Genomic DNA, 13,741 nt, shown 5'->3' with positions numbered 1-13,741 from the left:
TGAGCTATCTCCCAGCCCCTTATTTGTATTTTTAGTAGCATGAACAGCTTCTTGAAAAGACAAAAACTCTCATAGAATAGATAGCATCATAATAGCCAGCTTTTTTATTTCTGGATATTGTATCCTAAATCCTCAATACTGGTCATCTTATCCTGATTTTGAATTCTGCCCTCCTGTTACCTGGTTGGCTGTCTTTGGGATGGACCAGCTTTGCTCAAAGCATTCCCAGATAAGATTTGAAATAAATTAATACAAGTTAGAATTGAAGAAATTTTGACTGAGCTACTATGAGTTGCTTTGCTCATAAACGTGTACTGATTTAAGTCAGATCTTTTGAGTCTTCTATTTTATTTTTAAATTTATTTATAAAGTTACTAATAACCACATGCATGTCACATATACATTAATAAAAGCCTATGTAAAACACATTTGTTTGTGGAATGAAAGTGTTATGTCTTATTCCAACACTGCATCATGTTTTAATGCCAGCTTGCTCTTACCTCATAGCTGCTGTTAAGAGCCAGGGTGCATTCATGCTAAAATGAAGACTGTTATGAAAGAGGAGAGTAGAGTGTGGAGTACTGTGAGTGAGTAGCTGCCAGAGTTGTGCTGAGACTTAGTGAATGTACATCTGAGAATGCCCAGTGGTTCAGCTCTTCTCTCCTGTGAACTAACAGCCAGATTGTTTGTAATTTCCCATGCTATTTAAAACAGGGTTCTCATGTATCAGCCATCTTCTGTAAGGGTGCCCAGTGTGACTTCGGTTGATCCTGCTGCTATTCCGCCTTCATTAACAGACTACTCAGTACCATTCCACCACACGCCAATATCAAGCATGTCATCAGACTTGCCAGGTATGTGGAGAGTTTTTGTTGTTTTCCTTTTTTTATTTTTTATTTATTTATTTTTTTAAATCAAATTTTATCATTTTTTATCTTTATTAGTGGAACAAATAAATTACAAAATTTTAAATAGAAGTGGTAAAGAAATTTGAAGCATTCATGTCAAAGTAGTACCTGTTTTACCTCATATGTAGTTGTTGTCATTGTAATTACCAAGCAATCTACAGATTTCTGATGATAGGGAATGTAGGAGAATAGAAGAAAAATTGTATAGACTGTATTCTCCCTTTTAGAGAATTTATACTTTAACTTCTTGGTTTATTTATCATAGAAGCTTCACAGTTTAGGGAGAGTGTTTTCTTATACTTTTCTTGGTAGCCTATTCCTTCTCAGTAACCTATCAACTCCCCAGTTTACTGGTGTAGTTTGGGGCCAATTTTGCCTACTAGCTATACCCTGTGGATTTCCCCCCAAAAGGATAGGCTCTCCCTTGTGTTTCTCTAGATCTTAATATTTGGGGATGTCTTTTATATGTGTAATAACTCGACATTTAAAAAATATTGAAGGTTGCTTGAATTACCTTAATATTAGAACTTATGCAAACAAGGGCATATTATGAGATTTAAAGGTTTCTCCCTTTACTCTTCTTTCTTCTCTCCATAGCCATTGTTTTTGCTTACATTTTTGTCAGTTAAAAGCAAGTTAGACTGGGTGCAGTGGTGCATGCCTGTAATCCCTGCAGCTAGGGAGGCTGAGGCAGGAGGATCATGACTTCAAAACCAGCCTCAGCAGTAAAAGCAAGGTGCTAAGCAACTCAGTGAGACCCCGTCTCTAAATAAAATACAAAATAGGACTGGAGATGTGGCTCAGGGATTGAGTGCTCCTGAGTTCAATCCCAGGTACTCCAAAAATAAATAAATAAAAGAATCAGTGCCTGTCATATTCATGACTTTGCTTTTCTCTGAAGGCCCTTCTAGTGGAATACACTTTGTCCTTCTGTTATTTCTTTTCTTTTCTAGAATTATAAAATTGATTTTGACATGTGGTTTATTTTTCTTCTTGCCCTTTATTTTAAGCACAGTGCTTATTTTGTTGGGCAAAATTTGTGTTACTGAAACAGTTGATAGCTGTGTTACCTAGTCAAGTATTATTTTGCCACTTTAAATTAGATTATTTGAATAAATTTTAGTGGTAAAGAATAAATTAATATAGTACCCATCAAGAGGAGTTTAAAAAAAAAGCAAAAAACTTTTTGCTTCTTAAATATGTTTACTAGATTGTAATTGGGAATTAGAATTTGTAAAGCAGCACCAGTTAAAAAGCATTCATTGTATATAAAGGTTGATGCTAATAAGGTATGGTAAGGGTTTATGGACTATGACAAAGATGGAGACGCCAATATTAATTCCTCATGGTCTTCTGTTGCTTTCACCTTGGCTGGATCAAAGAGTTTCCATGTATCATCTTAGTATATGTTATATATAAGCATTCCAAAAGGACTTGTTTCCTTCAGATCTTGAATTAGAAACTAATCCTGAAAAAAGATAGTGAACATTTCTGTTTGTTGAAGTGGCTCTGGTCATTTAGCAATAGTACAGACACAATTTGCAAATCCCTTGCCCTGCTAATTTTCAAATAATGTGGGTCTGGATGAATTTTTTTTTAACTTGGGAGAATTTACATTTCATAATTTGAGTTTTATAAAATGATGTTTTACATCCTTAAAAAAATATGTGTGTTTGAGAAAAATGTAGTAAAATAAGTCTGATCTATGTATTTGGTAAAATGCTTTCCACGCTGGTGTTGAGGATATAATACTAATATATAGGATTGATGTTCAACCAATAAAAACCAATATCTGGTTGCTAAAATGTTGAGAAACTTTTCTTAGCAGTTGATAAACTAAATAGAATAGGTTCAATTATCCTTTAGAAGAATGGATAGTTGATTGTCAAGTGTGAATTATGTAGCAGTTATTACATCTAAATAGTTTAATTTTCACTTTGTTTTTATTGTTACCTTACTCCTTAATAATTAGTAGTCACTTGTTTTATTCTTGTGTATGATTTTTTATGTAATTAGTCATAATGTAGTGTTTGGGTATTGACAAAATTTAATAATTTTATAATAAAATATTAAATAGAACACCAAGAATGGAGGGATAAGAAAGTTTTAATACATTTCTTAACATTCTTTTAAACATCATAAATATGAATCTTCTGAATCTGCAGGAATACAAAGAAGAAATGATATTAATAATGAACTGCAGCTTGGAACATCTTCTGATACTGTGCAACAGTGAATACAAAATAAAACATAATTTGTATTTATGGAATGGAAAACAGCTTGATTATTACAAGACAAAAATAATGACTGCCTTATTATTGCTAGTGCCATATTGTCAGGTGCGAATGGTGCTCAACAGTTGTATCATTAAAATTTGAAAGTGCTAAACCTTTACATATTTAATCTTTTAGCAATCATGTTTTGTGAAAGTTCATGGCTCAAGTAAGAAAATTATGTTGTCATCAATGAGGGAAAAAAACTCATGAGTCAGTTTCATTTAATATGAAGCATTTAAAATTCAAAAATTGCTATTTTATCAGTGTTAATAAAGCAAAATCAGAATGTACCATCAGAATTTTTCACAGCACTTTTTAGTTAAAAATAATAGATTATTTGAACCATCAAATATTTAAGAGGGCAAAACATATATTAGTATATATTACAATTGATATGGTGAAATAAGGAAATAACATTGTACTAAATTTATAAAACAAGACAGTATAATTTTCATTGGTATCAATAAAACTTTATTTCATATGAATTTTAATCTACTTAAAATGTAAAAATAAGAGATTTTCTTATGTGTGTGTGTATTGAACCCAAGGCCTTGTGTATGCTAGGAAACTAAGTGCTCTACCTCAGAGCTAAGTTCCCAGCCTTTTTTTTTTTTTTTTTTTTTTTTTTTTTTAAAGATTCTCTCACTGTGCTGCCCAAACTGCCCAAACTGCCCTCAGACTTGGGGAGCCTTCTGCCTCAACCTCCCAAGTAGCTGGGATTACAGGTGTGTGCCACTGCACCTGACCAAAATGCAAGATTTTGATGATAGTTTAACTTATTAGAAGGAATAACATGAAACATACCACAGTTTATCACCTTTCACTGTTAAATGCTTAAGACAGAATGGTTTCATTAAGAAATATTCACATTAAAACCCTATTGGATTTTGTATTAATAGCACCTATGTAATGCTTAGAAGACAATCTAGGATTTCAACCCAATTTTTAGAAGAATGTGTAGATATTTTATTTGGGCATTATGTAAGTCACCATATTTCAGTTACCTTTGGATAGAGTACCAAAAGATATAGATCAAGTAAATCTCTTAATTCTTTTCTAAATTGACTTTATATTTGCTGGCAAATAAAAAATCACCAAAGAGACGAGCTGGATATTGAAATACTGAAAATAGGTAGAATCTTTGGATCTCAATGGGCATCTTCTAGTGATGATAGAACTGTAGAAACAGAATATTATGTCAAGCCTGTGAATTTATGTAAATTGAAATTATGAAATGGAAGATGTTAAACATTTAGAAAATAAGCATTTTTGAGTGATTTTGTTTCAGTACACAATTCCATAAGAGATGCGGATACTTTCTGTAGCTTTAATTTTAAAAAGTTAAAAGTGGACTCAGTAATATACATTAAGTGGAGAACATATAAACTAAGAAACTATTAAAAAGTAGAAACTATTATAAAAATCAGGAATATGTACCACTTGAAGCAATACAAAAATTTAATATAATTAGTCCAATTAATTATATTTCAATGAACTTTTTGTGACTTAGAAATATTATTGTATATATAAAGCTCTCAGAAGGTATGTAAATTTAGGCTAAATTTGAATTACTATTCAGAAGCAGGATTTACTGAACAATATCTTAATGTGAAAACTCTTATTGAGATATGTTGTTTACTGATTTCAGTTTTATGGGGAAGTCATGGGAAAAATTATTTGTGATTTCCTTTGTCCATCATTGTCTCAGACTGCTGTATTATATAGCTAGTAACCAGTATATGAAATGAAAAATTATAGCAACACTTACAAAAATGCTTTTTTGGAATTGTTTCATTTTAGGTAACTGGTGCTATAGTTTGTATCACTTGCTTAAAATAGATTTCAAGATTATAAGGGAGTAAATATACTTTAAAATTCTTGAGTCAAAATTATTCATAGGGGATATTAAATATTTTAAATATAATCCTCAGTGATAGTCTTTGTTTTAAGTATTAGTGTATATAGTATCATACTTTGACTCTGGTTGTTGCATTTGGGGTGACATTGAATGCCGGCATATAAAAAGTCATGATATTGAATAGAGACCTATCTTAGTGGCTATGCCTAGTATGATTTCTTTTGTATTTTGAAATAATTGAATAATTGAAAAGAATTCAGTCACACAGTGAGTTCTTGGGGAACTGACTTCAAAGTTCATCACTTGACTTTTCAGATCTCAAGTTTTATTATTCTGTAACTTTAGTCCTTTAAAATGATATTACTGAGCAACTTTTTTCACATTCCTGTTTCTAAAACATAAGTGGAGAATCCTAGGTCTTTGGTTTAGAACCCAGTAAACTTTTATTAATTTTTGCTTGTTAGTGAGCAGCAGTTAGCAACTGCTTGCTTTGTGCAGAGTTTGGGATTGTGTACTACTCTTGATGTGGCAACAAGGGGACAGAGAAGTATCACTGAAATAGACATCTGTTTAAGAAGCAATATTTTGGATGAACCTCAGTGTGTATTTCTGAAAAATAAATGTGAAGTATCTTAAGAGCCCAAGTATGTTTTTTTTTAAATCTGAAGATCGTTATCTCATCATTTTGATTGCCCTCTCATTCTGTTAAGTGATAAAGGAAAAACATATGATTAGTCCTATTTATCTGAAAATATTTAGATTACTGACGTTGAAATGATGGGAGGTGGTTTTTCCAGTTACTTTGTCAGGCTTTTGTACACATTAAATATCACTGATATGTCACTGATATGTGATATGGTATAGAAATTCTGTGACAGAGTGGTAAGCATTTAACCCAATTGTTTTGTGATTTATGATAAATATGGAATCATTTTGGGAAATAATTCTAGTCTCCAAAATATGAGTCAACTATTAACAAAGCATTTTTGTTTTAGGTTTGGATTTTCTTTCCCTTATTCCAGTTGATCCCCAGGTATGTATCCTGAATTTAAGCAACTAATTTGTATTTGATTGTTATGTTATACTAACTAAAAATGACCAGTTGCGTAAAATCAGGACAGTCAACTATCAGTTATTTACATTGATGGAAAGAAAGTACTGTATAAATATTTCACAGTTTTATTTGGAGAAATAAAGTTATTATTTTTCAATTTATAATTTTTTTGTCTTTAATACTTAAACTTTTAATCATACTTTATTGAGCTTAATCAGTTGGTATTTCTTATAAGTGTTTGATTAGAGTAAGTGGAAGCAGTGCTAGGTGGCTGTAGAATAAGGTTTTACAGGTAAAATTTTATATATAAAAACTTTACTCTTGCTGGGCACAGTGGCTCATGGTTGTAATCCCAGCAGCTTGGGGTGTTGAGGCAGCAGGATCACAAGTTCAAAGATAGCCTCAACAACTTGGCAAGACCTTGTCCCTAAATAAGAAAACAGGCTGGGTATGTGGCTAAATGGTAAAAGTGCTCCTAGGTTCAGTCCCCAGTCCCAAAAAAGAAACACTCTATACATAGACAACAGCTAAAGCTTGTTAAACAGACTTGACTCGCCAACTTAATTTTCCCTTGTTTGAAGGACAACCATCAGACATTAAGGAATACCCCAATTGAAAGTTATGATATTCCTGTTTTCTCTGTCAAAGATAAGCAATTCTAGAAGCCCAGAGTTCCAACCTTCAGACTGTGCAGTGAGCATGGATTCCATTCACAGACTTAGAATAGGGGCAGAGCTGAGGAAGAATAGGAAAGAAAACAGCTAGAAAAAGTCTTCGAGAGCAGGTATGGTGATTAGTGGGGCAAAGGATGAACCATGGACTCCTGTTTCATGGGCTTCTCAGAATGTCTGTTTTGAGCCTCCTGTCACTTATCAATCTGAACACATAAACAGCACTGAGAATTTGGACCCAAGGTAACATACAGACTGAGGAATTTCTTGTTACCTTTAGTTGACTTTGTTGCCTCAGTACGTTGTATAGTAAAAGTATCTATTTTTCTAGGATATGGATTTTTCAGGCTTAAAGGTTACCAATGTTGTGAACAGTCCTTTAGAGAAAATGATCTTAGAGCCAGATTTTTATTCCATAGCTCTGTTTGGCACAGGTAGCGGCAGACTGATTTGGTAAGTTAGTAGATGGATGAGATTGTACTTTCCATTTACCATAGAATCCTTGGGTTTTCCTACTTTAGCTCCATATTGCCTCTTAATACCTATTATCCTTATGCAGATATATGGATAAAGGTTAGAAGTGAAATGGTTACAACTGGAGTATAAGAATTCAAGGCAATGGAGTACATCGAGGGCCATACTATAGCGTCCTCTCATTGTATAAATGAAGAGGGGTGTGTTTTTACTGTGAGCCAGTAAAAACCAGCCTGAAAGGTAGCAAGAATAAAATTATAAGTTTCTGGACTTTCCTCCAGATTTTCCCCTGACTTTTAGTAACGATTGACTTTTTAGAGAAGTTAGCAATTGATTTGAATTTTTAATATCTGATGATTCGGCTATCTGCAGAGCTTCTTAGAAACTTTTTTAAATGACTTTCTCCCCTTTATAATGTCCCTTGAATCTCTTTGTGTGTGGCGTTCATTTTATTGATGGATCAAGAGTTTTCCATACAAAACTTTAAATAACTTCCTCTGTCGAAAGGTAGCCTGAACCTGGTGCTGTCATAACCATTTTATTTATGGGCTTCGAAGATCATGTAGTCTAAAGAATTTCAGTTTTTTTTGTTTGTTTGTTTGGTTTTTGGTTTTTGGTTTTTTTGCTATACTGGGGATCGAACTCAGGGCCTTGTGCTTGCGAGGCAAGCACTCTACCAGCTGAGCTATCTCACCAGCCCCAAGAATTTCAGTTTTAAATTACCATTTCATAATTTAGTGTTTTAAGGATGAGTTGAATGATGTATAGAATGTATGATATCAGTTATATATCCTTACTGATCTTTCAGTCTGTATACAGACAAACTTAGGACAGTGTATTGCTAAATATTTTGCTAAAGTTAGTACAGTTGTTTCATAACATATTCTGTGATCATTTAAATGTTTACCCCTTGTTTCTCCATTCCTCTTGGTTAATATTATGGACTGTCACACCTTAGGTTTGCATTTTTTGGGGAATTAGTAGCCTGAATGGTAAAGTGACTTGAAATATGAACATTTGTGAGGGATGTCAAGCAAGCATTTTAAGATTAGATTAGGTCTCCTTTAAGATTTATTCCAAAAATTTTATGATTATATGATTCCCTGTCTGAGCATCCCGTGGTAGATAACTACCTTATAGTCTTCATTGTAGAACGAATGTTGGCATTCTTATACTAGTAGTAGTGTATATGTATGTACAAAGGAGTCAGCACCATCGTTCTCCTGCTCACTTTTAATATTCACTCACTCATAAAGGGTCTATTTGATACAAAATTTTGGAAAATTGTTTCATTAGCATTCTTGCATAACTTGAAAAATGAGTGCTTATCAGCCTTTTATATTGTGATTTAAACCATGTCTAAATACACTAGTGACCAGTTATTTTTGAGATTAAGTATGAGTCATAATTGTGGGCTACTATTTAATACTAAATTACTTCAGTTATTGTTGACATTACTTGTACTTATACCTCTGTATATGGTCAACAACAAGTTTCACCTGTTCTAAGAGAATCAAGAATATGATGCATTCACTAAAGAATGTAAACTAGCTAAATTCATGCCACTTTCCACTCAAAGATGTGAAGTTTAAAAGTATTTTTTAAAATTCCAGGGCAATTTAATTACGTGACTATCACTTGTGCATATCTAACAGTTTCTAGTCTCTTTATTTAAAACCAATGTAGCCTCTTCCTCATCGGCATCATTGTTTGTTTCAAGCAGTACTGTCCTCCTATGTTTTTGGATAGTCTCACCTCACCCTTAACAGCAAGCAGTACGTCCGTCACCACCACCAGCCCCCATGAAAGCAGTACTCATGTTAGTTCATCCAGCAGCAGAAGTGAGACAGGGGTCATAACCAGCAGTGGAAGTAACATTCCTGACATCATCTCATTGGACTAAAGGCGGACTCATTTGATTCTGGGAATCATTCATCAAAACTGCTCTTTCTTGGATCTCTGGTCCATGGATGCTATTTTTTTGGCAATTTGATATTTATTGAAACGTCAAATGGATTCTTTTGCTTTCTGAGAGATGAACACAGATGACTGAAGCAAGAACCAAATGACACACAAGAACTTATCTTACTCATGCTGTATGCTGAGCATCAGATACATTTCAGCCATAACGGTGTCTTCTTGAGCTGTGGATTTCAATTTCATACATTACTGGATGGATTCTACAAGGCAGTTTAAAGTTTTTTGTTATATTAAACAGCAATAAAAATTATGTAAATATTTAAACTTTTCTAATTGAAAAAAGATGTAATCACTGATTCTAAAATGATAGCAACTTCTGTTTAATCTAATGTGAAAGAAAAAATATATGGAAAGAAGTCATGTTTGCTGAATGAGTCTTTTCCACGGAGAGTTGTTCTATTTTGTTGAAGTAATGAAGTTTTGAGAAGTGGCCAAAGCTTGGGTTCCACTATTCTTGCAATTTCGCTCTTCATGATTCCATCAAAGAAAAATGACCTTTGTGGTGTTCGTTTTTCCCTGGTTGCCATTTACATTTTGATACTGTTTGCTATTGAATGCAGAGGAAGTTCTAGGATTTGGCTGCTCTTTATTAGTGATTATGTCTAAGAACACTATGCACATTCTGCCCTGACATGATGTATTATTTTTGGTAATTGTACATTCTCATTCTAGAATTTTCTATAAATTTAGGGTTTGCCTTCTTAAATTCTATGCAGCCTTTGAATGAAATGTTTTTGAGGTAAGGTGTGGCTGGAGAGTTTGTTAGAATTTCTTTGCAATGTCTAGACATATTGATAGTTTGGAGGCAGTGGAAGGACAGATTTAGGGAAGGTGAAAATAACAAAATTTAGTTTCTTCCTAAGAACTTAATTTGCTCATTGATTTTATAGGAAAATATCCAAATCTTTGTTGAAACTTCACATTTTAATGGCAGTGACATAGAAATCATGTTTTAGGTCTCCAATCATGTTTTTGCCAATGTAATTTCTGTTTCATGCAGCGATTTTCAAAAGGAAAAGACAATTGGAAGGGAAGGGGACATTGTCAATTTCTTTTTCCTTTTTTTCAGTCTTTCTTGAAACCACAAAAGATGAGGGGCATAAAGCCCACTTCATGTCTCACTCCATGGTGCCCAGAAACACTCCACCCCTCTGTCTCTTTGAAAACCACTGTCCTATATCATTTGTTTAACTTTAAACCACTCATAAACTGGGTTTTCCTTGTAGAAAAACATTTTTATCCAAGTTTTATATTTTATTTCATTTGACTTCTTAAATTATTTGAGTTCTTAAGGAGCTAGTATTTTCTTGATGTGCAGCTTTCTCTCCCTAGGCTGTGTTCGCTTGTAACAGCTAGTCTGACGAATGGGCTTCTCAGGCAGAAGTGCCCAGATGAGGACTGTCCACTTGCAGTTATAGCAGGGACACATTGCTTCAGAATTGGTGCAACTCCAGGGAGCTCCCTGCTTGGATTTTGATGCTTTCTCAAGTTTCCATGGTGTTTGTTGGCTCTCAATGTGTTGATGTAATGTGTGATTTTCCACATATACCTTCTTTGGCTCCATCATCCACTTATTTAATGTGGTATCCCTTTGTGAGGGCTGAGTGTTACAGACAGACGTGGCGAGGCAAGGCATCCCTGACTCTTAAACAGCAGTAGTTGCACCATAGTTGCCAGTTTCATCTCTCAACCATTAGATTTCAATCCAGATTACAGTCTTATTTTTGGTTCAGATACAGAGAATTTCTTCCTGGTAGGATTTCATGTTGCTGCTCTAAGTACAGATGCAATTTCTGTTAACTCTGTAATCAGAAAAAGTAACTTGATTTGTGTCATATAATTTGTTAATAAAGAAATGATGCATATTTGTTATCATTTTGTGACCCTTTAGGTTCTCAGAGACTCCTTTTTTCCCAATTTAATCAGCAAAGTTTTATAAAGTAATGAGAATATTAATAGAAATTAATTAACTTGGTTCTTATAACTGATACCTCTGCTTTTCTAGTTGTGATGTTTCCTTGTCACTGTTTTATGTGAACAGTTTTAGTGTTCATTTTGGTGCTTTACACTGAACTCACAAATACGTTTTTATTTTACCTCAGGCAACTAACACTTTTAAAAATACACTTTTAAGTTTTTAATGTTGGGCTTACCTTTTGTAGATGTCTTTGAAGATACTTTTTGGTGTGCATTTGGCACTATGACAGCATCATGATTTTTAAGCTATTACCTTTGATTTAATATGGTCACTTTAATTATTTTTACAAAGATCCTGACTTTTCAGCAGTGTATTTTGCTAACCCAGATTCTGCTTAATCAAGTTTAATGGAATAAAAAGCTGTTACAGCCAGTCATTATCTGGAGTATCTTGTTTAAGGAAAGAAACTGCAGTTACTACTTTTATAGTCTCTTAACCAACTTGTATTTTTACCTTTCTTAGAAACGTGAAGGGCTTCTCTTGCTTTGGTACCTCCTGGCAGAATAACTGGTGCTGCCTGTAGCTGCATGCCTAAAGCCACTATGCTCACCTACTTTCTCACCCTCAGGGGAGCCATTTTAGGATCTTATTTCCATTTCTGCCCTGAAGTTATAAATACTTGGCATCTGTTCTAGAATAAATGTAAAGACCAGATGAAACAGCTGTGATAATTCAGATGTGTGGCATCTGTCTGATCACATGTTCCAGGAAAGCTAGAATAAAAATACAATACATAGGTAAGAGATAACAAGTACAATCAGTTGATCCATAACTCTTAGTGTAAACAAGTTTCTTTAAGAATAGTATTAATAAATTTGAAGAAAGGTAAGATGTTGAATTTTAAATAAAGTAATGTTGAACAGAGACTCTTCACACCAGTCCTGGAAATTCACCATCCAGTAATCTTTTTTTCTTTTGCCAGTAAAGTATTCATTAGTTACATTCGTGTTTTTAACTATGAAGTTAAACAGAGCATTGGTTTAGTTGTCAGGTGTTCTTTTCTCTCCAGCCTTCAATGGGTGAAAAGTAATTATTTCCATTTCTTTTTAGTGAACACTTTTTTTCTGCAAGTTTTTCTGTAGTTCTATGGAATGTCATAGTGAATCATTTCCTAGCTGATTTCATCTTAGAGAATGTAAAGCAGTACCCCCATTTTAACTTGAATCTGACATCGGACTTAGTGGCACTGGGTTCATATGACGTGGAAGCTTGGTGCTGTCGTTTTGATGGGTGATTGATGGTTCTGCCTGATTCCCATCTTTCCTGCTACAGTTCTACATGCATACAGTGAAACTTGTAGAAGAGAATTTAAGAATTTTTCTGCTTTTTAAGAGTGTCATGCCTCCTATCAAATAAATGACTGGTTTGTATGACCCCTGCTCCTCCCCCCTCTTGTTAGGAACCACACTGCAGTTCCTAGAAGAAACAAATAAAGTTTTTGAAAGTTTTCCCATTCTTCTTTTAATGATTGTCTGGTTCACTGATGTTTTTTCTTGTTTGTTTATATCAGGGGCAAATGTACTCATTTTAAAAAATGCAGACAGTCCAGAAAAGTATAAAGAATATCAAAAATTGCCCCTAAGCCCATCACCAGGGAGAAGAGGTTCACATTAAATATTTTTGCATATTTCTTGCCAGTCTCGCTGCTTGTACATATTTTTATGTAGTTTTATTCATTCTCAATATAATTTGTACCTTGGTTTTTCCCTCATTCTACTCTGCAGGCATTTTTCCTTGTCATTAAACCTGTCAACCATTATTAAGTCCATGATACTCCATTGTGTGAATATGTCACGATACATGTAACCTTTCCCCATGGTACATTTTAGATTGTCTCTCATAATACTACAGTTACTGTCTTTGTACAAAAATTCTTAGGATAAATTCCTAGAGGTGTGATTTCTGGGTCAAGGATATGAACGTTTTTGTGGTTCTTGGTTGATACCTCCTTTCCAAACAGAGGCATTTACACTCCAGCTCCACCAGGTGGCATGAGAAAGGCTGTGTAGTGTATTTTCCAAGAATACATATATCTTTATGCAGCCATCTGTACTCAGATCCTCAGCTCTTCTGGGCCTGGTGAACTGGGCTGAGGATAATTGGAAAATACTTTCCAGACTTTCTCAGTTTTACATATACAGTCATCCCTAATTATCTGTGGGGGATTGCTTCCAGAGCTGTCCTACCCAGTACTAAAATGCACAGATGCTTAGGTCTTATATAAAAGGGCACTGTATTAACAATTATGTACATCCTCCCATATACTAAATCATTTCTAGATTATTTATAATACCAAATTAATATATAAGCTGTATAAATAGCTATGTTCTTTTTAAAGAATAATGGTAAGAAAAAGCCTGTATATGGGCTCAGTACAGATGCAGCCCCACCTCCCCCAAATGTTTTCATCATCCAGTTGGAGCCATAGATGTAGGACCCATGGGTACAGAAGGCTAACTGAATTTTATCTGGCAAGTTCCAGAAATGTCTACATGTGGATATCCAACTTATTTTTCACATGATTTTACTTGCACTGTGCAGT

The 13,741-nt window shown here is 34.1% G+C and overlaps 1 protein-coding gene across 1 annotated transcript in view; it reads left to right on the top strand.

Annotated features, from left to right (window-relative positions):
• Positions 1-12,647, top strand: part of Pias2 (protein inhibitor of activated STAT 2) — an 89,789-nt gene extending 77,142 nt beyond the window's left edge. The window contains 3 exon segments of the mRNA XM_047526228.1: positions 715-854; positions 6,038-6,075; positions 8,965-12,647. Coding sequence (XP_047382184.1) covers positions 715-854; positions 6,038-6,075; positions 8,965-9,144 — 358 coding nt within the window. The 3' untranslated portion in view covers positions 9,145-12,647.
• The last annotated feature ends 1,094 nt before the right edge of the window (positions 12,648-13,741 follow it).

This window comes from Sciurus carolinensis, chromosome 15 (genome assembly GCF_902686445.1).
Source record: "Sciurus carolinensis chromosome 15, mSciCar1.2, whole genome shotgun sequence".
NCBI classification, from domain to species: Eukaryota; Metazoa; Chordata; class Mammalia; order Rodentia; family Sciuridae; genus Sciurus; species Sciurus carolinensis.
The sequence above is the reverse complement of the archived record's forward strand: the minus strand, read 5'-3'. Positions and strand labels throughout refer to the sequence as shown.